The sequence below is a fragment of the Saccoglossus kowalevskii genome, chromosome 12, assembly GCF_978046115.1.
Source record: "Saccoglossus kowalevskii chromosome 12, keSacKowa6.1, whole genome shotgun sequence".
Taxonomy (NCBI): domain Eukaryota; kingdom Metazoa; phylum Hemichordata; class Enteropneusta; family Harrimaniidae; genus Saccoglossus; species Saccoglossus kowalevskii.
The window spans coordinates 21,177,951-21,204,368 of NC_140652.1; the positions used below are offsets into that span (position 1 = coordinate 21,177,951).

Below are 26,418 nucleotides of genomic sequence, written 5' to 3' on the forward strand. Positions count from 1 at the left end.
TTTTTCATACTTTCAAACAAACAGCCACAATTTTAATAGTCAAAACAAGTGTTAGCCACATCTAGTCCTAACTGTACATTGACCACCATTTTGTTGAGGTAACACTCCAAATATAATACAGATTGAATCTACTCTCTGTGATACCATATTTCCCCACACCTCTCCTACATATTAATATATATCAATATATACACTTAATATTACATATGTATTATGCCAAACTAAAAATATTAAAAATTATCAACTAAAATGCCCTCGGAGCAAAACTCCTTTAAAATGAAAACATGCAAATAGATACATCTACACATCAATATTTCTATCACCCGTCTCTGAACATGCATTAATGTTTTCACCACCAATTCCATTTTTCCATCAGAAAGTCACGAAATAGTACATTTATAGGCTGCACTTTCCTTCAGTAGAATGGGACAAAAATAGCCAATTTTTGTGAGTAAAAACTGAAAATTTACTCAAATTTTGTCCGATGGCCACAAAATCAAAATATATACATACTAAGTTAGAGCCACCATCAGGCACAATGGTGTAGACTATACGTTTATAAGTATAAGCAACATATGGGATGAACCATTATAATCGGGGGAGAGAGAGGGGCTAATCACTCAAATGGAAAAAATAATAAATGACAGAATAAGTAGAATTACTTGGGACCATTTCACGTTAAAATTAAAACAATGTGATTTTTGTAGAATGATTTTGAAATGAAATTTAAGTTTTCGGGCAAAAGTTTATTTCAATTCAACTCATAAATATAGACTCCAACGTTTGTAACCACGAACATAATATCCGTGTCATAAACTTAACCATTCACATTCTTAATTTCCCGCCAAAATTTTTGTGAAATGTTTTTATGTCTTTTGGATTAGATGGACATGAGTCTTGATTAAAATTAAAAAATTAAAAAAAAAAACATTGGAGAAATTTATTTTGTGAAAGAGAACAAACTTGACTTTGGTATTTTGGTATATAGACTCATCGTGTAGAACATTTAAATTTAAACATCTAAACAATGCTATTTGCCTGTATTGTGTATGTTGCATGGGACCATACAAACCGCAACATAAAGTCAGATGTGTGGGGCACATTACAACATGTGACATATATAGAATAAATATATACGTTGATTTCATCATTTCACAACTTTGTGTTTCATCAATTTTCTTCATACAGAGTATTGAAATAAAAAAAATCTGGCAGTGGGTCAAAGTCATTTTATAAAGAGGGGGGTGAGCATGATATGAGAAAGATATTTAGTCTATGCAATTAACAACATTTTAAGTTTTAAAACAATTATTATAGCAACAATAAGCACCATGTAAATTTACACTGCAAGAATGGACGATGTGGGAGTATTACCCATCAGTCACCCTGTAATTGTACCACGATGCCTACCCCTAAAGTAAAATGGAAAATTCCAGTGTAGCAAATAGTCAAATACATCATTATCCACTTGAGCTGTTGTGAATGCTCATAAAATGTAAGCCTCCTCCCCTGTGTTTTTCTGAATGGAATATTTCTTGACAAAGGCTTTACATAGGGAAGCACGTCTTTTTTTCCTTAATAAAATCAGTGTAAATGCACCTCCTCACACAGCACTTGGTGCTCCTAGTTCACAATGGGATCTTCCTGAAACTGAAGTATCTTGAAGTCATTGGTGGGTCGTACCACTGACAGGGGGGGTTGGAAGACTCTGTTAGCAGTAAATATACAAGTAGAGCGAGAAGACGTGCAATGCGATGCAATACATCAGAATGGAAAGTCGTAAAATTGGTTTGGTATGAAAGAAGCGATAACAGAACCTCCTAAAAGATATAAATAGAAAAACATTATGTTACTGCCTAATTTAAAAACATCTAAATTGTAAAATAGAAACATGGTCCCTTTAAAGAATCTAGCCTTTCCTATCAATGCTGAATTACCAGTATTCTCGGGGGCGGAGCTACATCACAGAATGTTCTACGTTGCTTCATCGTGCACTCTGGGCTATGTGGTAGCTGCTGTGGAACACTGGTGGAAGGAGTCGGTGAAAACAGCTAAAGTCATGAAAACTCAAACAAACTCGTATTTGAGGTAATCCTGAGCAACAAAATTTATCTATAATGCCTATGTTGGGGTAATATTGTTCAGAAGAGTCTTGACAACTAGCTGAAAGTACAGTATCCTGAGAGTTGTCAGCTTTTGTTTTTCAGGTCAGGCGGTGGAAAAATGCCTGGATATCCATTCCTGAGAATTGGGGACAGTGCACTATATTGGCATTATGATATGGAGATGATCCCACATCTCTGTCACATTGTCCCAAACATGGAATTTGACCTGTGACAAAACACACCGTCAGTACTTGTACTGACAATTTTTACACATAAAATAAAGATAGGAAGGAGATACAACATTGATGCACAACATTGGGCACTTTTTGTCGCCTGGCACACAAACAAAATAGACCTTGCGAATCAGGAAGTGACATATTCAGCATGTTGTTCTCCACTAAGAGAAATAAATCCATAAAACATTTGCAGGAACAAACAAACATGCTATGCTACACTCACATTTGATGTACGACAGCCTATATAATCTACTGACTGTATACCCATAATGCATCATGCTGCCCACTATGAATACATGCATATATAACATCAGAATAAGAATATATCACGACACATATAAGGTTGGATGTTTTCCTACCAGGTCAAGTTTTGTATGAAAGTTTAGAAAAGTTGCATTTTTTTTTTAGTTTGTCATCTTATTACAATTGACCTAAGATATATCTAACACATGGTAGAAATTGCAGTATGGCAAATAAAATGATTCCCCCCCCCCCCACCCTCTCACCGAAAAAAAAAATATTGGGCTAAAATACAATGGCAGTAAACTGGCAGATGTATGGGGACTTCATAATTGCGTGGTGTGAAATATTTGTTGTTATGGCATTTTTTGTGTGGTGTGATGTCATGTCATTATGTGATATTATCTTTGGGTGATGTGATATGCGTGTTGTGATTTTATTATGTGTTGTGATTTTATTATGTGTTGTGATTTTATTATGTGTTGTGATGTCATTATGTGGTAGCATGTCATTATGTGGTAGGATGTCATTATGTGCTGTGATGCCATTATGTGGTGTGATGCCATTATGTGGTGTGATGCCATTATGTGGTGTGATGTCATTATGTGGTGTGATGTCATTATGTGGTGTGATTTCACTATGTGGTGTGATGTTATGTGTTGTGATGTCATTTATGTGTTGTGATGTAATTTATGTGTTGTGATGTAATTTATGTGTTGTGATGTCATGTGTTGTGATGTCATTATGTGTTGTGATGTCATTATGTGTTGTGATGTCATTATGTGTTGTGATGTCATTACGTGTTGTGATGTCATGTGGTGTGATGTCATGTGGTGTGATGTCATGTGGTGTGATGGTTGTGTGATGTGATGGTTGTGTGATGTAATTTATGTGGTGAAGCCATATTTGTGTGTGAATGTTGAACTTAATGCATGTTGATGTGGATATGATGTCATATTTATTCTCACACTTCAATGAAGAATAAAAACATTGAATACTACAAATTGATTGGATAAGCGGGGGTAAACTTTTTGCCATATACTTACACTACAGTGTTTACTCTGAATCTGACGAGGTTTCTTCGACTTCATCAGAAACAAACAATCCAGGAATAAAATAAATAGCAGATGACACTGCCCCTGCAATAGAGCTACCCTCACTGATAGCTGGTTGTTTTGGTGTACTGAAGGTAAAAATAATGAAAAATTACAGAGAAAAAAACTTTAGAATTTTGAGAAACACTTTAACAATGTCACTGGATATGCTAATTACACTTGGTAATGCAGGAGAAATAAAAATAAGTTTTCCTTCAGACTATTTGATGCATACCATAAGAACGAGGATCAGTTGTATTGAACATTTTGAGTCCCTTTGTTTTTTTACCAAAATGATACTTGAGTGTTTTATTTCATTTAACAAATAATCCAAAGTTTGTACGATGAAAATTAAAAACATCCATGAACACGTGTTGATATCATGCAGTATGCATATGAAGACCAGAGACAGATTGTAGAGCGCCCCCAATAGGTATAGAATGGAAATGTAAGACAGCCACAGGCAGAGTGAAATCTCCCACAGAGTAATACAAGGTGTTTATACATCTCGACAAGAAAAATGTTTCCTTGTGCCCCACTTTCATCACATATACAGAGAAAGATCACAAATCAACTTTCTGTTTTCATAATACTCAAAAACAGATAGATTTTTTTATTATAAGAGCATCTCCAATAGACATGGATTTCAACCAGCAGTTGTACGTGTTGTATTCTGAATCATTAAATTATTACTAATTTTGACTAAAAAATCACCTCAGAAATGTATGTAAATGCATGTGCTACTAATATAGCAAATATGCTTCTGTCTAATGAACAAGGTTTTCACTGAAAGTAAAATATTTTTCTTAAAATGAATGTCAAATGGTTTGAAAGTTGATGTTTAAATGAGACTGCACTAAAATGAATAATGGGTAATACCTACCTTCTACCAGTAATCCATCTCCCAACTTGGGATGGAAACGAGTTGACATTACGACCTGTACGAGAGAAACAGACAAACAATGAAGACAGTGCTTCCTATAATGTAGTCAAATCACCTGAAATGATACTTACAATAATTTCACAAAATCTTTTCATGTTTGGAAAGAGTTGTTTATTTTATTATTAATATAAGCGGATGAAATCCATTTAATTTACATTTAATTTAGTAAATTCATGAACTTAGCAAAGAAAAAATTGCTTTAGATCAAAAGATGAATTTTTTGCCAAATCCTAGACCAACATTATTTTTTTGAACAAAAATTTTGCGTGTGTTTAGAATATTCTTTATGCCAAATTTCTCATTTGTACATACATTAATTTAGTCGTAAAAAATTCTCCAATTCATTGCTGAACAAATTTTTTGCCAAATTTTAGGCCAAACTATTTTTAGGGTCAAAAAGTTAGAAAACCTTTCCCCCAGCAATGAGTTTGTAGTTTTTTCCTGACAATTTAATGCATGTACTTTTTTGTGCCATTGGGATAAATGATTCCAATCAACCAAAAAACAAGCAGCCTGTCGGCTGAGATAGCTCCGCTGTTAGCAATGCACATGGCAATTAAAGAACAGAAGATATCATTAGAAAATGAACAAATCTGAGAGAGGTCCACATGTAGTACCTATATGTATAATATATCAAAGCAATTGGACTTGCGGTTTTCAACAAGAAGTCGAAAATATCACTTTTTACCAAAAATTACAAAAATATTCATCAAAATTAGAGATATCATTATGAAATGAACAAATCTGAGAGAGGTCCACATGTAGTACCTATATATGTAATATCAAAGCAATTGGACTTGCGGTTTTCAACAAGAAGTCGAAAATATCACTTTTTACCAAAAATTACAAAAATATTCACCAAAATTAGAGAATTAAAGATATCATTACAAAATGAACAAATCTGAGAGAGGTCCACATGTAGTACCTATATATGTAATATCAAAGCAATTGGACTTGCAGTTTTCAACAAGAAGTCGAAAATATCACTTTTTACCAAAAATTACAAAAATATTCACCAAAATTAGAGAATTGAAGATATCATTACAAAATGAACAAATCTGAGAGAGGTCGACATGTAGTACCTATATATGTAATATCAAAGCAATTGGACTTGCGGTTTTCAACAAGAAGTCGAAAATATCACTTTTTACCAAAAATGACAAAAATATTCATCAAAATTAGAGATATCATTACAAAATGAACAAATCTGAGAGAGGTCCACATGTAGTACCTATATATGTAATATCAAAGCAATTGCACTTGCGGTTTTCAACAAGAAGTCGAAAATATCACTTTTTACTAAAAATGACAAAAATATTCACCAAAATTAGAGAATTGAAGATATCATCATGAAATGAACAAATCTGAGAGAGGTCTACCCAAGGTACATATACACCAAGTATCAAAGCATTCAGGCTTGTAGTTTTCAAGAAGAAGTCGAAAAAGTAAAACATTGACACGGACGACGACGACGGACGACGACGACGACGGACAATCACTCATATGATAAGCTCCGCTCGACAAAGTCGACAGCGGAGCTAAAAATTGTAATACACTACTCTTTCAGGAATGCAAATAAAATTCTGGGTATTTAAATGTGAACTAAATATAAGCACTTCACCTGAAGTATTTGTGTTTATTTTCCAGACCTATATCATTCTACACTACTCATTATTAAAGTCAATAAACATCATAGTTATGTGTGCTTATTTATATGTACATTATGTTTGCTATGAAGCAACAATTGTAAAATTCTCAAAGCTTTCTCAAACTGAAATCTATGACAGGAATACTATCCTCAAGCGGAGCTACGTCACTGACGTTCCAAGTTGCTAAGACGCACACCACTGTACCATGTATTTCTATGGGCTCTGCACGCGCTGCTGTGGAACGCCGGGCAAAGAACCGGTGAAAATTCAAGAAAACAACACAAACTCAACTTTGAAGTAATCCCGAACAACCAAATTTACATATGTTACACACGTAGGGCTAATCTTGTTACACTTTTCAGGGGAGTCTCAACACCAACCCCAAAGTACCGTTTTCTGAGAGTTTTCGGCCTTTGTTTCTACGGAGATGGTTGCCAGGTGGTGAAAATGCCCGGATGTTCGAGACTGAAAATAACTGAATTAATCCTGGAAGTATAATTTACTTACTTAATGTATATGTGGTCGCCCTGGTGGGTAACAAAGCATCCACGTCATCACTGGATTCAATTGTTATAGAGTTTTCTTCTGACGGCAGATCACGAGGTATACTCTCATTATATTCAATCTCCTCTGGCATTTCAACTAACGGTTCATCAAAGTGTTTGGGCCCCTCCCTTTCCTCTATAGATGCAGTCTCAGAATTGCCGTTATCTTCCACAAACTGTGACTGCGTGAGTTTTGTTTCTTCAAGTCTATGGGAACCAAAGATTTTTCAAAGATTACTGTCACTGCAATTGTTCGTTGTATCACAAAACAATAACACTGACAACTAATGTGCTGCCTGGTTTGTGGTGCATGACTCAAGATCGCTTATATCAGATAGAAATCTCACATCCCAAAGAAGTTGTCTACTTGAAGAAAGCCTTAACAAAATTATTTCAGTAAGTTTTGTCTATTTATTCATATGCTGAATCAAATAAATTTATGAATATTTAATTATGTTAGTTTATGTTTGGTGTTGTCATTTGTGAATGCTATTTTTGTTATACTTGTTGGCATGGTTACACAAGTTTTTCTAACAACAGCCTCACTTTTACTTACCTCTGGTTGAGTTCAATAATTTCATTTTGTGCCGTTTCTATCACACTAGGTTCTGGTGATGGTTTCCTTGGTGACAGCATTGACGTGTCTTGTAGAGTTATAAAGGCAGTACTATTCATGGTGTCCTGGTCCTGCATGATAACAAAATAAAACCATTTACTGCATGCCTTGATTTCAAATTTAAGTCAACCATTAACAAGTCATTGAAAATGACACAGTCCCCGTTAAAAGTTCTCTCTGAGCTCGTCATATTAAAGCGGAGGGGTTGTCGTGAGCGTGTCCTTGAAACTCGAGTTCCAAGTGGCGTATACAACAGATTGTTTATTTACATCAAAACACGTGTTCCGTGTAGTAGTAAAATGGCCAAAAATAAAAACAGCCGTTATTCGGTCATCTTTGATCTGATTAAGAAACACACTGATATGTATGATGTATGTGCCAAATACAAATGAAAATGGTACATAAATTGTGGAAGTAGTAAGGCCAGATTTTGAAACAAATTGTCATGGACATGCATCCTAACATGTATAAAGTACATGTATGTGCCAAATTTGAATGAAAACTGACAGAGCACGTCCAAGATACCGCATAAAAAACAAAAACAAGATGCCTACCAGTTGACCATCTTTGATCCAATTGCGAAATAAATCGTCATGGACATGTATCCTAACATGTATAATCTATATACCAAGTTTGAATGACAACTGACAAAACATGTCCAAAATACAACTTTTTCAAAAAACAAGATAGCTGCCAGTTGGACATTTTGAATCGAATCGCTAAACCACTGCATGTGCATATGTACCACATAAGGTACTAGGCACATGCAAAGAATGAAAAAAATCGTTCCACAGGATTCTGAAATATGACTCTGGACAGACTGACGAACGGACGGACGGACTCAGGAACTCACGGACGGTCAGGGACATGTATCCTAACATGTATGATTTATGTACTAAATTACATGTATGTGCCAAATTTGAATGAAAACTGACAAAGCATGTCCAAAATACAACATTTTCAAAAAACAAGATGGCTGCCAGTCGGCCATTTTGAATCGAATCGCTAAACCACTGCATGTGCATATGTCTCACATAAAGAACTAGGCACATGCAAAGAATGAACGGAATTGGTCACGGGGATTGTGAGATATGACTCTGGACGGACGCACAGACGCACGGATGGAGACCGAATTATAAGTACCTGTTTTCGGACTTCGTCCGAACGGGGACTAATAATAAGTTGTCCCTTTCAAGTCAGAATGTTTCATTTGCATAGTTACATGTTTAAATTTGGTGTACTTAACCCCACTGTGCACCAAGGTCAACTTTTGTCACAATTCACAAAAAAATGAAAAAAATGATCAAGACCTGAAGCCATTGGAACAGAACTTATTGAAAAGTACATACAATTGTGCAAAGGGTTAAATCAACATTTTGGTGGGTAAAGTTATGGCATTCAAAAACTATATTGATATCTTCAGATTACATTCCACAATTCATGCTTCAAATGTCATATTTTTTGACCACCTTTCAGTACAACGTTTTTATATACTTTTTATATACTTTTTATATATTTTTCATGTATATTTTCTACACTTTTCTATACAATTAGGGACCCAATACAGTGTACGGGTCTTGATCAAAATATTTGAAAATAAAATATGAAAACAATTAATATGCAGCTTTATTTTGTAAGAGGAAACAAAATTTAACTTTGGTGCTCAAATGGTTAATGATATGCAAATTACCTAATTAATATGCACAAACTGTACATTGAACTATATTGTTTAATGTGTTACTATTGTGTGGTATTTTTTTATTAACCTTTGAGCACCAAAGTCCACTTCAGGCACCATCTACAAAATAGTTCCATTCATAGTCTGCCCTTTTTTGCAAAAAATTTTGCGAAAATTTCAAATTTGTTTCATACATTTTGTTGGTTTGTCCCAAAAAACAAATTTACCCAAATTTGAACGAAAAAAAAAATTGTCTGTGATGTAATGTAAGAAATCAACATTTCTGTAACAAAACTTTAAGATTTGAAAGGGGATACTTCTTCATTCACAAAAAACAATAGTACATAAATTATTTTACCTATTTTAATATAGTAATACTTTTTTCTAACTGTGTTTGATCACTTTTCTTAAAATTCAGCTTTGAAAAAAAATTTTTTTTTAACTCACAATAAAGTAAAAGATACCTTTGACACGAAACCAACATAACAATAGAAATGTGAACTATAGCAGTTTTACAGCTATACTATTCAAATCAACATATGTCACGATGTGATTTATCTTCAATAGTTCATTAGGTCACAATACAATCAATGCTTTGTAGTCGATGAGTCTACGAACCCAAGGGTTTGATTGAGTTATTGCTTAACCATGTAGTGTACCAATACTATGGTTGCTAAGATACCAGTTAACAAATCAGGTGATATTTACAGATACCACTGGAAATTCACAATGTTGTCATTCTTTGTTTTAACCTGGTCCTTGAGAAAAAAAAAATGACCTTAGACTATGAACTAAATGATTTACCTCAAAGGTTATATAAAAAAACACTTGGTAAAATTTTTTCATATTTCTTTCTCATGCACAATATTTCAAACTGGCTACTACTATAATATTTTATTCATAAACAATTTTATTTTATTTCAACTTTACTTCAAAGTTATGAATGTGCAATCTGACGCTTATTAATCTTCATCAGGATATGCCACCACTTAACCTCCTCAGTTTGGTTAAAAAATGAATGTGCATCTTAATGAATAAATCTTTTGGGGAAAAAAATGGCTGAAAAATTCAAATTATAAAGGTGATATATTTGATACTGTATATTTAATAGAATAATAAATTTAATATAAAACAATTGTAAGTAATACAATTGTCGAGGTCAGTTCTCGTGACCTTAACTATTATTAGTAGTCTCAACATATCTCGTGACTTATCTTTAAGGGCATGTTGGAACAACACAACAAAACAACGTAAGCTAATACTGTTGACACAAGACTACAAAGGTGTGGTGTCTGGACCGTAAACGACAAACCATGGCTGCAAATACACCAGACGGGACTGCCGATAACTCGCTAACTTGTTCTCAGTTTTCGGAGCATTACGAGGATATCAATATATCATCTTGTCAGGATTCTTTTTGTCAGCGATGTTTGACACAACAGGTGAACGACCCTGGCGAACTGGAATGTTTCAATTGCCGACGACGCCTTTCCGCGAGTAGCATTCAACAGCCTCCCGAGAGTGTATTAATAAACTCGACAATGGAATTTCAAGAACAGGAAAAGCAGCGGGGTGGAGACAAAATATGCAATTGTTGTCGACAGAACCCACCAACAATGAGATGTGTAGATTGTGCCATGGATTTTTGTATGACAGGTAACCTGATTCATGGCAATTTGCCAACGACTCGGCAACACCACACTCTAACAACTGAGGACTTTGAAAAAGCTAAAACGAAAAATGTCTCAATAGCTCTGTCTGTAATTCATTGCATTCATCATGAAGAAAACTTGGTTCAACTTTATTGCAATGCATGCAAAGAACCAATCTGTAATTTGTGTTTGGGATTGGAACACAGAAGCCACGATGTTGCGGGCATACAGGAGGCAGCGGACCAGTTCTCGGGAACAGCAAAAAACTACATCAAACGATTAACGGCGAAACAGATAGAAAATCAACAAAGCGAAATAGACGCATCAAATCAACTTCAACTATTAGAAAAACAATTTGCCCAACAAGAGGAACTGATACGAAGACATTCCATGGAAACGATAAACAGAGTAACAGATTTGATAAGAGAACAAGAAAAAAACTTCATTGATGATTTGAAGGCAAATTATGATAGAATAAATGAAACAGTCAGAAGAGAAATACACCAGTATCAAATAAATGAGGAGCAGCTTACAAGTACGATAACGTCAATAAATGAAATATTACATTATTGCAGTGCTGCACAGCTGATGAAAACAAGCGAGGAAACCATAATTCAGTTAGACAAGATGGTATCACTACACACGACTTGGAATGAAAAAAACAGCATACTTCCAGCGTTTGAGACTGGTAGTGTAATCGTGCAGGGAATTCTGGGACAGTTTGAACCCGGGGAAATGGAAGCAGCAGCATCATCAGATGAAAGTGACGACCACGATGAGATAGTTAGAGGATTTGTGCCTGGTGGTGTGATCCAGAATGATAATATGGGGCAATTTCAATTGGAATTGACAGACCCTACATCACAAGATGGAAGTGGTTACTATGACGATTTGGGTCTGGAGTTTGAATCGGTGATAACTGACACGGCTTCAGAAGACGAATGCGATGATTCTACCGGCACATTTACAGTGTTTGAGTCAGAAGATGAGACCCTGCATGGAAACCTAGATAAACTTCAATCAGTGATAACCAACACAAACTCAATAGAAGGAAGTGATGACCAAGCTGCCACACTTCCAGAGTTTGACCCAGCTGATACAACCCTGTATGGAAATCTGGAAAAACTTCAACTAATGGTGACAGACCCAGATGGAAGCAGTGACCTTGACGGTATCCACAGGGGAGTCAAGATAAAAGCAAGAAAGGTAGCGATGAAGTTGGAGAGGGAATTAAGAGGGTATGTAAGTTTAGGAGGAGTGAACATTGATGAGGACGGTGATATCGTGGTTGCAGGGAAAGATAAAATTCAAATTTTTGATCTGCATAGACACAAAAAAGAGTTGACGTTTCCGGGATACAAAAAGATCGTCTCCCCGGTAGATGTAGCCATATCAGCTAAGAACAATTACTTCATAGCAAACGCGGATATGGACAACACCCAGTTGATGGTTTGCGAGAAGAAGGATGGGAAAGTATTGAAGTGTTTCGGTGGAAAAGAATTACAGTGTCCGCGTGGCATCGCCATCAATCGCAATAATGGCATAGTATACGTAGTAGATATGGGTGCGCAATGTATACGATTATACCAGATGAAAGATTTCAAGTACGTGAAATCCATCGGTGGTGTCAAAGACTGCTGCCAGTTCAAATGGCCAGAGTTCATAGCTATTAATAGTAAAGGACGCATAGTGGTAACTGACGAACAACGTATTCAGGTTCTGACGCCAGAAGGCGAGGTCACGTTTGAGTTTCGCGGTGGCCACCAACATTTCAAGCCTACGGGAGTAGCCACCGACAGTATTGACAATATTTATGTATGCGTTGATAAGAAAATACAAGTGTTTAATAGTGAGTGTGAATTCATCGCTAATATCGGTGTAGGAATTTTGAAAAATCCCAGAGGCATAGCAATTAATAACAACAATATCATAGTCACTGACGGCACATATGTCAAGATATTTAAACGTCCACGTTTATAAGTACCATACTTGTTTTATTAGTAGCGCATATCTTTACCTTTTGAATTCTATAATTGTACCCACCAAAAATTGATAAAACAGTTTGCAGATTTTTAAGTATTTTTCTTGAATTTTGTTGCTATTTTTGGACCAAATAGTCATAGTTTTCTACTGGTCTTGATATAAATTATTGGAAGCAAAATAGAAAAAATGTTGCGGGTTTAATTTTGTGTACGGTGACAAAAAATGAACACTCAAAGAGACATACATAAATGTCTAAGTGTATCGTTAAACCAAGTCATAATTTAATGATATACTCCATACTGTAACAAGGAATGCAATTTTTGGTTTTAGTAGGCTTCCACCAAAGATGGACTTGTCAGCTATACAGGTTTTTTGTCAAATTATACCTGTACCTAAGTGGAAATGCAACTTTACGGTAGCACTAGGGGGGGGGGCATATTATTTTTTTCATTTTTAGACTAAAGCGGGAAGGTTGACACCTGTGTACGCGCAGGAATTGAGTCCTAAGCAACGATAAAAACACACGCTAATAACGCAAAGGCTCATGGGTAGACGTTTGTGATAACTCCCTTGCTTTAATTTCAAAACAAAGAGGGCAGTGTGTTTTTATAGAGAGCTTAAGATGAGAAACAAACAACATATTAACAGTGTTTATCCCAGGGAATAAAAGCTTCCCCATTAAGGGCCTTGGTGAAATGTCGTGGGGGAAAATATAGAAAGGTGTTGACTATTCAAATTTATGGTGCTAACAGACTGTCTACAAATGTTTGTAGACATTTTTATATAAATTTCAGAAATCCTGCTTATAAACAGATATCAAATTTTATAAACCCTCACTGTTACAGGGACGACCAGTAAGATATGTCTATCCACAAAGGATTTTTCTTTTTTTTTCAAGAAAATTATTGTATGCTATTATATATTTATAGTATTGTAAATTCACATATAAAAGCATGGGTTTTTGATCTAGCAATGAAATACTGTAAAATACTTTATTTTCACTTTGAATAAATTTTCGCTATTTTTGATGAAGGAATGATTCAGTGAAAATAAAATCCAATGAATAAACCTGTTTTCCTATATTTTACATACAACTAGTCAAAAATCAGCAGAATTAAATTCTATACAAAACACCCAAAAAGTAATTTCAGCAAAAATTAATTCCAGCTAAAATAAAGTATGTTACAGTATGCAGTTTTCTAGTTTTGCTTCTTATTATCGTAAGCTTCATATTTAAACCAGTTTCTCACTTATTTTTTTTTGCAATTCTGTGTTTTGGTGATGTGTGCCATACACAGCACTTGTATTTTCTTTTTCTGTTTTAGAAGATGTTTTGTTGACCCAAATCAAAGATTGCCTCAAAGTTTTCACTATGTCATAATAAAATCAACATGGCCGCCAGTTGGCCATTTTGAATCAAATAGTGGAACCTGTACATTTCTAAAGTTTATGAAAGAGCTGGTCTGTGTTCATCATAGTGTTTTTTTGCACTCCCCACCCCTAACCCTAACTAAAATCTTACCCCTACCCTCCAGCAATAGTGTCATCAATCAAAACAAAACGCTTTACAAAAATTGTAAAATACACTTTAATATCTTTATATACTGGATACAGCTTTTGCGGCCCACAGTCAAACGGTTAACACACCTTGCAAGCTTGGGCGTTTCCGCTGCACAACCTTGGGCCACAACAGCTGTCTCCAGTCCAGAAAGACTACCCGGTATTATTGATACAGCACATCCTGGCCAGTTACAGTAATGCTCTCTCCGATATATATATAACAATGGCTTACCTCAGTAAGATGGCTGTTTGCTAATTCATAATATTTACGTTCCAGCTCTTGATAACGTGTCTGTAAATCTAGTAAACGATTTTCTGACTCTTGGAGTCCACGACTTCCGTTCTTGACTTGAAAATGCAAGTTGTTCTTCTCTTCAATCAGCTGCGTTAGTTTCATCGTCAGTTCTTGGACTCTGTTGAGAGAAGAATGGTGCACTGTAGGATGGATTAATGCTGGGCTGGTCAGGCCACAGATTTAGAATTGTCGTACTGAAGGAATGTACCAATTTTAGAGTAACATTTTTCTAAGGTTTAACATCATGACATACCGGTATATACATATGTATCTATATAACTGAATATGAATACGTTATTCAATGGTATGCAGTAACACACGACTGGTAGATACCGGTAGTTTTGCTTGCTGATCAACTAACAAATTCCATCCCAAAAAATAAATACAGTAGCTTGTCTGTGATTTTTGAAAGGGTAGAGATCGCCGCAGCTATGAACATTAAACTTATACAAATGCATCTGACCCACAAGCATATGTTGATATGTATAGCATGGAAAAATACACAATAAAACACTGTAAAGAGTTATAATTTTTTGTTGCTTTTAATATGAAAACAAATTCAAGTCTGAGATGCATGACGATAGTTTGTTTGTTTATTTATTCATTACTGAACAATGATTTCAGTGATTGAGTGTGTTCAGAGGCGACTGAGACAGTGAATTTGTTTTTGTTTACAATATTTGCTGAACATAATTAAATATTAAGTTTACTGTGTATGAAGTGGGTCCACTGAAAGGTGCATGAACAAGTCTTTTCAAACAAAAGAATTGAAAGCGGTGATCAATAGAGGGCAGTAGACATGGAATGGTACAGTACCTTATGTCTTTGCCATGGTAACCTTGCATCACGCCCTCAAATTCACTTTGTATCCTGTTTTTCTCCTCTGCAGTGTCATTCAATTCTTCTTTCAGGTTGTTCAACATTTCTTCCTTTTGCTGCAAAATTTGATTGTTTTGATTTTTCAAATCTTTGTTTTCTGTCCTTAGTTCCTGCACTTCAACCTCATACTTTTCAATTTCCATCCTGGACATTGTGTTCATTTCATTCACATTTTCTAACTCTTTTTTAAGCGTGTCCAATTCTTCCTCAAGATAAACATTTTCATCTTTCAACTCAGTGCAATCAACAACATGTTGATTCATCACTTTTTCAAGTTCAGAGATTAACTGAATGTTTTGTTTTTTCGAGTCTGTGTTCTCCCGCAGTGTTGTTTCATACTGTTCTTGCAAATTCTCAAACTCGTCTTGCAGGGTATCTTTCTCATTTTGCAAAGTTCTCATATCCTTTTTTAAATTTGTAAGTTTCTCAAACTCAATCATAAACTGTCGGTTCTCCTCGGCAAGCTTCTCAATCTCAGATTGAAGCTCCTCCACATGCTCTTGTCTCTGAACAATCTCAGACTCCAACTGCTTCTGATGTTTCTCATTTTCTTTGACAGTGCTTTCCAGGCCCTGCAGACTTTCCTGCAGCTCTTCAATCTCATCGTCTAACGTCTCTATATGCTCTAAATGTTGCCTGTTTTCAACTTTTAATTTTTCTTCATACTCTTTATGTTGTTGAAATTCCATCTGCATCTCTTCCTGCTTTTTCTCTGTCTGTCTGACCTTGGCCATCAAGCCGTCTTCTTTCTCTTTCAGTTCTTTAATCTCTGAGTGCAGCATCAGTAATTGTTCCTCATTCTCTTGGATGGTCGTTTTATTTTTCTGTGAAATATTTTTGAGTTTTTCGAGCTCAGCCATCAGATTTTCTTCCACACTTTTTAATATAGCAACATTCTTTTCAAGTTCCTTGTTCTGTTCTTTGACAACACTTAAGTCTCTTTCTAATGTGTGTTTTTCCTCCTCTAATAACTTCAGTTCATCTAACTCTTCTTTAACACTGCTCAACTCCCAAGCAATCGTGTCACGATGACTACCGACTTCACTCAATTGCTGCCGCAGAGAATGCATCTCATTTACACATTCCAGTTTTTCACTTTCCATTCGTGTCAAATCTTTTTTCAATTCCACAATTTCAGCATCATAATGTTCAACCTTCAGATCTTTGTCTGACAACTCCTGTTGTAATCTGTTTTCAAGTTCCTTATTTTGTTCTTTGACAACATTTAACTCTTTTTCTAATGTTCTATTCTGCTCCTCAACTAACTTCAGTTCATCCAACTCTTCTTTAACACTGCTCAACTCCCAAGCAATGGTGTCACGATCACTCCCGACATCACTCAACTGTCGCCGTAGAGAACCTGTCTCATTCACACACTCAAGTTTCTCACTTTCAATAAGTGTCAAATCCTTTTTCATTTCCGCTATTTCAGCATCATAGTGTTCAACCTCCACATCCTTGTCTGACAACTCCTGTCGTAGTCTAGCTATTTCATTCTCATACTTGTCTCTTGTGTCAATATTCTTTTGCTCCATATCCTCACGAATTTTTTCTAACTGTGATTTTATTTCAGTGTTTTGTCTCTCTAAAAGAGATTTCATTTTTTGGAGTTCAGCTTGTTGTTGATTGTTTTCATTTTTCCCAACTTTCAATTCATTTTTCATTTTCACAAGATGCGTATGATACAGAGTAGTTTTCTGTTTCAGTTTCTGATTTTCTTCACAAACTTGTTGATGCTCATCTTTCAAAGTTGTCAACTCCTGCATAAAAGATTCATTTTTCAGTCCTTTGTCTTGACAGCTTTGCTGCACAGAAAGTAGTTCATCTTTAACAGATGCACATTCATTCACAACAATTTGAAATTTTTCAGTGACAGAAGAAACCTCATTTTTTGCAATCACTAATTCTTTCAATGTTTGTTCATGTTTTTCTCCAAGAAGTGTCAGTTCATTTTTAATATTCCTTGTCTCAGTGTCCATGTCACTGCTACTTTGACGAAGATTCTCTATTTCATATTTTGACTCCTGCATTTTTGTATACCAGTCATCACGTTCTTTTATCAATGTTTCTGCAACATTGGATTTCTCACTTTTCAAAGCTTCAAGTTCATTTTTCACAGCCAATAACTCATCTGATGTTTGGCGATGTTTATCTCTCAGAACATTTAGTTCATTTTTAACATCCATTGTTTCAACAACACTTTCACTACTATTTTGACGAAGATTCTCTATTTCATATTTTAATTCCTGCATTGTTGTATGCCACTCATCACGTTCTCTGGTCAATGTTTCGAGTTGATTTTTAAATTGTTCTTCAGAAAGTTGTGCAGTCTCTAACCGTGCAAGAGTTTCATCAAATTGTTGCTTCAGATGATCTTTTACCTTCTGCAACTCTTCAACTTGTGACTTCAGCTGATTTATATAAGACTTCCCACTTTCCAAATCATTCCTCAATGCTTCACAAGCACTTTCAAGTTTTTCTATTGTTGCTGAAGATTCAATTTCAAGGTTTTGTTTTGCTGTTGTCACATCCTCCAGCTGTTTCACCATCTCTTGTTGACCTTCTGTAGAAGAGGCATTTGACAACTCAATTTCTTTGAGTTGTTCCATCACAGCGGATTTTTGTGTCTGCAACTCAGAGATAATGTTTTCGGCATCCTCTAAACTCTTTTTAAGATTTTCACATTCCATGGTTCTTTCTTTAATTTGTGCATTAAAAGTTTGTTCAAGTTCTTGTTTAGCCTCTGTCATGTCACTTAACTGTCTGGTCATCTCTTGTACACTATCCATAGAAGAAGCACTAGACAACTGGATAGCTTTTAAGCGTTCTTCTTCATCTGCTTTCTCCATCTGCATAGTTGCCAATTCCCCCATCACTCGAGTTATTTCCTCATGTGTCTCTAAAAATTCTTCCTGCTTTTTCTCAAACTCAGTTTTCCAGTGTTCACTTTCATTCCTTGCAGCTTCAAGATCTTCTTGCTGTTGATCTGTTTCTTGCACAAGTTTCTTTAACTCCTCGTCCATGACATCTTTCTCACGTTGAAGTGTTTCAAGATTAGTTTTCATGTGTTCATTCTCACTTCTTGTAGCCTCCAGCTCGACAATCTGCCGATCTGTTTCCTGCACAAGTTTCCTCAACTCCTCATCCACATTATCTTTCTCATGTTGAAGCATTTCATGGTTTTCCTGTAGTTCCTCAAGAAACAGTTCGAGCTTCTCTTTCTCCTCCCGAAGTGTTGCAATGTTCTCAACTAAATGTTCATGGTCTCTGCTCTTGCTTTTATCTGCACCTTGAAGTTGACTTTGGACTTCATCTATGTTTTTTATCACATCCTTATATTGTTTCTCAAACCTTGAAGCACAATCCTCAGAGTTGTGTAGTTTTATCTGTATGGCCTCTAACTCTCCTGTTACAGCATCTTTCTCTTGTTGTATACATTTCATCTGATCGTCCTTCTCTTGAATATACTGTTTGGTTTGTTCTAACTCTTCCTTTATAGCAACATGCTCTTTGAGATCATCACTCACTTTTTTTACAATTTCTCTTTCATTATCCAGCTCTTGCTGTAGTTCTTCTATCTTCTCTACTTGCATTTTCAATGTTTCTTTCAACTCTTGGATTTCACTTCTTTGAGACTTCACCTTTTCTTTTAAAAGTACAAACCCTTTTTGTAGTTTGGAAATACTTTCACTCTGTTCTTTGATTACTTCCTGTTGCTTAATAACTTTTTTGTCACTTATATCAGCTCTTTCAGTCTGCGAACTGATGTTGTTCTGCAAAATAACAATTTGTTCATTTAATTTTTCTAAGTTGTCTTGATACTTTGAAGCCTCTTGTTCCTTCAACTCCGCAAACTCCTTTTGCTTAATAATTTCATTTTCAAACTTGGAAACATTATCCTTCAAACTGAGCACCTTTTCATTTTTTTCCCATACTTCTTTTCTTAATGACTCAACTTCCTGTTTCAGATGTATATGAACCTCGTCTTCTGTGCCTTGCATTTTCTTCAAACTCTCAATTTCATCATTTAGTGCATTCTTTTCCCGTGAACTTAATTCAAGTTTCGCCTTAAGCTCCTTGGCCTTCTCTAGCAGCTTTGCATAGCGTTTCCTAATATTTTCAATTTCAATGCCATGTTTCTCCTTTTCCTCATCCAAAGTCGCCTGTAACGCACTGAAACTATGAGTCAATTCTTCAACTTTACTATCTTTTTCAGTAAAGCTAGTTCCTAATGTGACCAAATCAGTTTCCTTTTCTGTTAACTGTTCTTTGAGTATCTCTATCATTTCATTTTTTGCTTGTACTTGCATTTCCATCTCCTCTATCTTACTAAAACTATTCTCATAAGCTTCTCGATAACTCTGTGTCTCTTTACTCTGCTCACTTTCCAGCATTTGTATTTGGTTTGTAAGTTCGTCACAGAGTGTTTCTTTCTCTGACAAATTTTGTTGGATCATTTTCAGGTCTTCTTTTTCATTTTTGATGATCTCATCCTGGTCAGCTTGTTGCTGTTTTAAACTTTCCATGGCTTCCTTTGTTTGTTGTAGTTCATGTTCCAATGTTTCCAGCAGCTGGTTTTTGGATTGCATAGTTTCATTCAGACTTTTGTGTTTTTCTTGTAAAGTTTTCAGTTCTTGCTGTATTATTGTTTCCTTGTAGCTATGTTCTTTTTCTGCCTTCTGCATTTCCTTCTGCCAACTAGTTTCTGATTCTTGAAAGTTGTGTTGTAACTTTTCAACAGTGAAGTGTTTAGTCTGCAGTTCATCACGAAGTTGCTGGTTATACTGTTCAACACAGTCTAATTTCTCCTGCAGGGAGGCATGAGTCAATTCCTTTTCCTCATATTGTTGCAGCTGATCTTCCAATTGTTTCTTCTTCACAGCAGCAGCATCTTGAAAATCTTGCAATTCTTGTTCTTGTTTCTCAATCAATTCCTTCAATTTCTTGTCTTTCTCATGCAGCTGAACTGACAAACTTTCCATCATATTTTCGTTGTCTTCTAATACTACTTCAAGTTTCTTTATGCACTGGTCTTTCTCTTCTATAATCTTGTTGAGCTCATTCACTCTCTGAGCAAGATTGTTCTCTTCGTCTGAGCTTCTTTTCAGCTCAACTTCCTTATCATTCAAATTCTTCTTCAAATTTTCAATTTCTTGTACAAATTGTATTTCATTATCGATTACTTTTTGTGTCAAATCCTCAATAATCTCATTCTTATCATGCAAGTGTGTCTGAATTTCCTCCAGTTTTGAATGTAAGAGTGTAATACTCTCTTGAAGTTCCATTGTATTGGACTCCAAATTGGCTTTCTCAGCTTCCACTCTCCCCAACTCCTCCTGTAGCTGAAACTTTGCATCAATTTCATGTATCAGCCGTTCTTGACCTTCTTGCAACTCTTGTGTAATACCTGACAAAGTATGACGTGTTTCAGAAACCTCTTCTTGTAGTTTCACAATTTCTTGCTTATGTACCTCTAATAAACTCTGTTGGGAGCTGCTAGACTGTTGTTGAATATTTTCTATAATGTGTTCACGTTCAGCTAAGGATTGGTTTAGTTTTTCAATCTGAGCAATGTAATTTTCGTGCTGCTTCTTTGTATCATCCTGTGTACCTGCCAAGTCTTGTGTGAGCTTTGCTATTTGTTGTGCATACATATCTTGAACTTGTTCGGTGTTTTGCTGAGCAATCTTTAATTCCTCTACTAGATTTGTATTATGTTGAGTGTGTTGCTTCTGCTCTTCATGTGCCTTTTCCCTGACAACTGACAATTCTTTAGTCAGTTCAGCAATCTGTTCCACATATGTATCTTGCTGCTTTTTGGCCTGTTCATTCATGCCTGTCAATTCCTCTGTTAACCTAATGACTTGCTCAGTGTAATAATCTTCTTTTTCCTGCAATCTTTCCTGTGTGGCCGACAGCTGTTCAGACAATTTTGCTACTTGTTCATCATACTGACTGATATCTTTGGCTGTGCTCTCTCGCAACTGTGACAATTCTTCAACAAGTCTTGCAACATGTCCACTTTGTTCACTCTGTTGATGGTCTGAAGACTGCTGTGTAGCAGCTAATTCATCTGTAAGTTTAGCAAATTGTACGGAATATTGCTGTTGCATCATTTCCATCACTTTTTGTTTCTCTGCATTTTCCTCTTCAATATTTTGTTTGAGAACTATAACACGTTTCAGTTCATCATCAAGTTTACTTGTGTGATGTTTTTCTTCACGTAAATCTTCCTCTAGTTTTCCTATCTCTTTCTGAGATTCAGACAACTGATGTTCAAATTGACACTTTTCATTTTCCTTTATTGAAAGACCCTCCCTTAACTCAGTCAGTTCATGTTCGTACTCCACAATTTTTGTCTCATGTGCCATCATTTCAGACTGAAAATGCTCTTCCCTTTCTTGGAATTGTTTTTCTATAGCAATCACTATGTTTTGTTTTTCAGTAGCTTCTGATTTCAGGGTCTGAATGGCAGACATAGAGACCTGCAGTTCCTCATTAAGACTGTGGATTTCAGTTTGTTTTGTATTTTCTTCTTCTTGTAACATATTCTGTATTTCATCAATCTCCTTCACCAATGATTCAATTTGACCTTGCTGTTGTTCTACCATAGTGGTCTTCTCTGTGATCTCAGTATTGAGACGTAAGACAGTATTTTCATGATCTAAGTTTGCTTGTTTTAGATTTGTCTCTATTCTGTCACATTCTTCATTCTTCTTCTGTAAAATGTCTTCAAGCTCAATCATCTTTCTTTCTTTTCCACGAATTTCTTCCTCAAGTTGTTGAATCACTTCCATTTTGTTCATCATCATTTCTGTTGTTGCAGCAAGATCTTTATCCAGCTGAGCAGCCTTAGCTTGTGCTATACTTAGCTCATTATTCAAAAGGGATTCTTTCTCTGAACCTTCATGTGACAGCATTTCAATAACTTTGTTCTTTTCCTGCAGTTGGAAAGTGAAGCTTTCAACATCCCTCGCCAGGGACTGTTTCTTCTCATTATTAATTGCAATATCTTGATTCAATGTTTCAATTTGATTCAACATTTGACTGGCAGCTTCTTTATGATTTTTTATATCATTTTCTTGTCTCTCAATCTGTGCAGCCAAATCTTGATTAATCTGTATTTGTTGGTTCAACTGTGATGTTCTTTCCTCCAACTCATTAACATTGCTCTGCAGCCTCCTTCTAAAGTCTTCAACAGAGTTTTGCATCTCTTGAAGTTGTACCTCCAGATTCTCTTTACCATTACTAACTTCTTGGAGCATGGCATTAGTACCAGTCAACTCATTTGTAAGTTGTTTACACTTATCATTTAAATTAGATTCACATTCATGAGCATTTGTTTCAATCAAAGCAATCATTTTCTGCTTCTCTTCAATCATGATATGCATATTTTCCTTCTCTGCCACTGAAGAAATTAACTGATTCTGCATTTGATCTATGAGTTGTTCTTTTTCATCAACACTTCTTTCCAGCCCTTCTTTCTCCGACTCTAGGAATTCTAGTTGCTTTTTCAATTGCTCTATAGTGTATTCTTTCTCCTCAATAAGTTTATTCATTTGTTTTATGACTTCGTTTTTCTCTTGTATTGTCACAATCAGAGATTCCTTTTCAGAAGTAGCTGACAACACTTCATTATGTTTATGTTCTATTTCCTGTACTTTCTCTTCCAAAATAGCACTCAAATTTTCTTTTTCAGTTATCAAAGCCTTTAATTGATTTCTTATTTCCTCAACTGTATCATTCTTCTCTTTGATAACAGTATTTAATGAATCTTTCTCCACCATCACTGCCATCAGCTGATTATGCACCTTATCCACCTCTTTCTCTTTCTCCTCTATGTTAACTTTCTCATCCATCAGTTGGTTGCGCATTTCTCCAATGGTGTTCTCAAACATCTGTTGCTGCTCGAGGAGATGTTCTTCTAGCAGGTTAACTTTTGCTGTGGCTTGTGTCAGCTCTGAAGCGACATTCTTGGCACGCTCTTCAGTCTGTAGTTTCAAATCTTCTAGTTGATTAAAGTGAGATTTTATCTGACTATTTGCGGCTTCCATGTCTTGATTCTGTGCTTGCAATTGATGTGTCAACACTGTGATCTGACCCAGCTCTTCCTCTTTTTCTTTCACCTCTCCTTGGAGTTGATAAATTTTCTGCAAATTATCTTCAACAGTTTTCTGAAGAATCTCTTTTTCAGTACACATCTCTGCTGATGTCTTTTTCAATGAGGCAATTTCACATAACTGTTGCTTGTGTCGTTCTTCCGTTGTTGCATTTTCTTGTAACATAAACTGAGTTTGATTCTCAAGCTCATTCTGTAACTCTTGATGTTTTTTCAAATTTTCATCTAGCAAATTCTGCATATCTTCTGCAACTTTGATATCATGAGCATCACGTTCCTGTTTAAATCTTGTCATGTCTTCTTCTTTTTCGGCAATTGAGTTATTTAACATTAGAACACAGTTTTCACTTTTCTCTAACTGACTCTGCAATGATGAAATTTCATTTTGTGCTACTGAAAGTTCTTTTTGGACCATCGTTAGTTGCTGCTGCAATTCTTGCAAGTTAGCATCTAACTGCTTTGACTTTGAGAAGCTTTCATTTCTTTCTTCTCGTAAAGTCTGAATTTGAGTTTGAAGAGTACTGTTGCTGTCATCAGCTGACAGAATAGTGTCTTCCAAATCTTCAGCCCTTTTTCTTAATGTGTCAATATCTTTATTTTTCTCATCGACCAAACTTTGCTGCATCACAATTTCTTTTTGAAGAGTTGACAGCTCAGCTAATTTTTCCTGCAACACAACATCCATCTCATTTTTTTGTGAGTGCAACATATTGTCTTTCTCTTGCAACTGGTGTTCAAGATTTTCTATACAGTGTTTTCCAGCTTCCAAAAGACTTTCTTTTTCTATCAACTTCTTCTGAACATTTTCTATCTCTTCCTTCTGCAACTGAAGCATATTTTGTTCTTCTTGGAGCTCCAACTGCATGCGATGTACCTCATCTTCCTGTGACTGCAGGAGGGTGACTTTTTCTTGCAGCTGACTCTGCAGTTGTTCTATTTTTTCCTGCTGCAGACACAGCATGTTTTCTTTTTCAATCAGTTGTTGCTGCAATTTTGCTATTTCTCCCTTTTGTGATTGCAGCATACTTTCCTTCTCTAGAATTTCTCTGTGCAGTGTGTCCACTTCCTCCCTCTGTGACAGCAAAACTTCCTCTTTTTCTTCCAGGTTTTGGTGCAAGAGTGCAACTTCTTCCCTTTCACATTGCAACTGGTTCTCCTTCTCTTGAATTCGTAACTGCAATTCTTCAACACCTTTTTCTTGTGATTGCAATAAGGTTTCTTTTTCCTGTAAATCATGCTGCAATCGCTTAGTTTCCCTTTCCTGTGAGTGAAGCTGGCTGCGCTCCTCTTGAAATTGTTGCTGCAGCTTTTCCATCTCTGAATTAAGTTTTGTAATACTTTCATTATTCTCTTCCTGTTGAAGCAGTGATCTTTTTTCTTTCTCTGAAACTTGTTGTTCCAACTCTGATATTTTTTCTGCTGAGTTTGAATCTGTTTCAACCAGCTTTTGTTGCAACAAATCTAAATCTTTCTGTGACATAGACAATTTTTCTTGCAAACTGTCAAGCTCTGACAACAGGTTCCCTTCTTTGTTATTGAAGTGTTTCCTTTCATCATCTAACTGCTTGCTCACACTTGTTAAATCATCTTGAAGGCTAAGTAACTGAGTCGATGAACGGTTCAGCATCGCCTGATGTTTTTCCTGTTCCTGTTTCAGTTTCTGTTGCAGCTGATTAATTTCCTGCATTGAAGCATCTTCTTTTTTCGCATGTTCCATCTGCATTTCTTCCAGTCGTATTTGCAGATTCTCACATCCTGCTGTTAACGTGCCAATTTCACTGGCAAGATTATTCACATGTTCTTTGTTATTATCTTCTAAACTCTGATACTCTTCTTTGGCAGTTTTCAACTGCTCCTGGTAACCTGTTTCTTTGTCTTGAACAAGTTGCAGCGTATGAATGAGCTGTTCTTGAACACCTTTCAACTGGGTATCTCTCTCATGCAGCTGCTGTTGCAACTTCTCATGGTCAGTGTTCAACTTAGCTATGACTTGCTCCTGATCATGATTTCGGTTCTGCTGTTGCATCAACTCTTTTTCTATATCACTGATTTGCTCCAATAGTGAAGTGATTTTCGATTCAACTTTTACACCTTCGACAGACTGACTTTCTTGAAGGACTTCAATCTCACGATTGGTACTACTCATTTTCAGCTCCAACTCCTGGAATTCCTGACTCAGATGCTGTATGTCCTGAACCTTCTTTTCAAATTGGTTCTTCTGCTTCTGAACTTCACTTTCCAATAGTCTAACATTTTCTTTTAATTCATCTGCAGCATTACTATCATTTTTTCTTGCTAGATGTAGTTCTTCAATGTCTTTATTTTGCTGCTCTATAATTCTTTCATACTCTGATTTATCTCCGTTAAATCTATTCCTCTCATCTTCAATTGACTTGTTGGCTTCATCCAACTCAGACTGCAAAGTGTCCAATGCATTTTCCAATTCTAAAATGTGCGTGTTCATGTTCTTCACTTTCTCTTGGACACTCCCTAACTGTACTTGCAGCTCTGCTACTTCAGTTTCTTTGCCTGCAAAGTTTTCCGCCCAAGTAGTTGCTTCCATTTCTCTTTGTCTGAGTTTTTCGGCAGTATCTACCAATATGTGTTGTTTTTCCACCAGCTTTTCATCTAAATGTCCTTTTTCTGTCGTTATATCTGAAAGCTCTTGCCCAAGTTTTGCTAACTGTTCTTCATTTGTGGCTTTGTGTCTTTCCAGTTCTTGAAGTGTCTTTTTCAAAATATCTACCTCTGATGCTGTACTTTCAGCTGTTTCGTTCTGGGAAAAAAAAGACACACACAATTTTGGATTACTTTATTGTTATTC

General features: G+C 35.9%; 1 protein-coding gene across 2 annotated transcripts in view; it reads right to left on the reverse strand.

Moving 5' to 3' along the window:
* The window catches only part of LOC100377934 (uncharacterized), a 48,992-nt gene continuing 22,574 nt past the window's right edge, over positions 1 to 26,418 (reverse strand). For both annotated transcript variants that reach the window (XM_085506492.1, XM_085506493.1), the window contains exons 14-20: positions 15,413 to 26,370; positions 14,534 to 14,714; positions 7,369 to 7,499; positions 6,775 to 7,019; positions 4,559 to 4,613; positions 3,628 to 3,764; positions 1 to 1,820 (exon numbers count right to left, since the gene is read on the reverse strand). In XM_085506492.1, the coding sequence (XP_085362618.1) occupies positions 3,638 to 3,764; positions 4,559 to 4,613; positions 6,775 to 7,019; positions 7,369 to 7,499; positions 14,534 to 14,714; positions 15,413 to 26,370 (11,697 nt within the window). In that variant the 3' untranslated portion in view covers positions 1 to 1,820; positions 3,628 to 3,637. The remainder of the gene's footprint in view (positions 1,821 to 3,627; positions 3,765 to 4,558; positions 4,614 to 6,774; positions 7,020 to 7,368; positions 7,500 to 14,533; positions 14,715 to 15,412; positions 26,371 to 26,418) is intronic.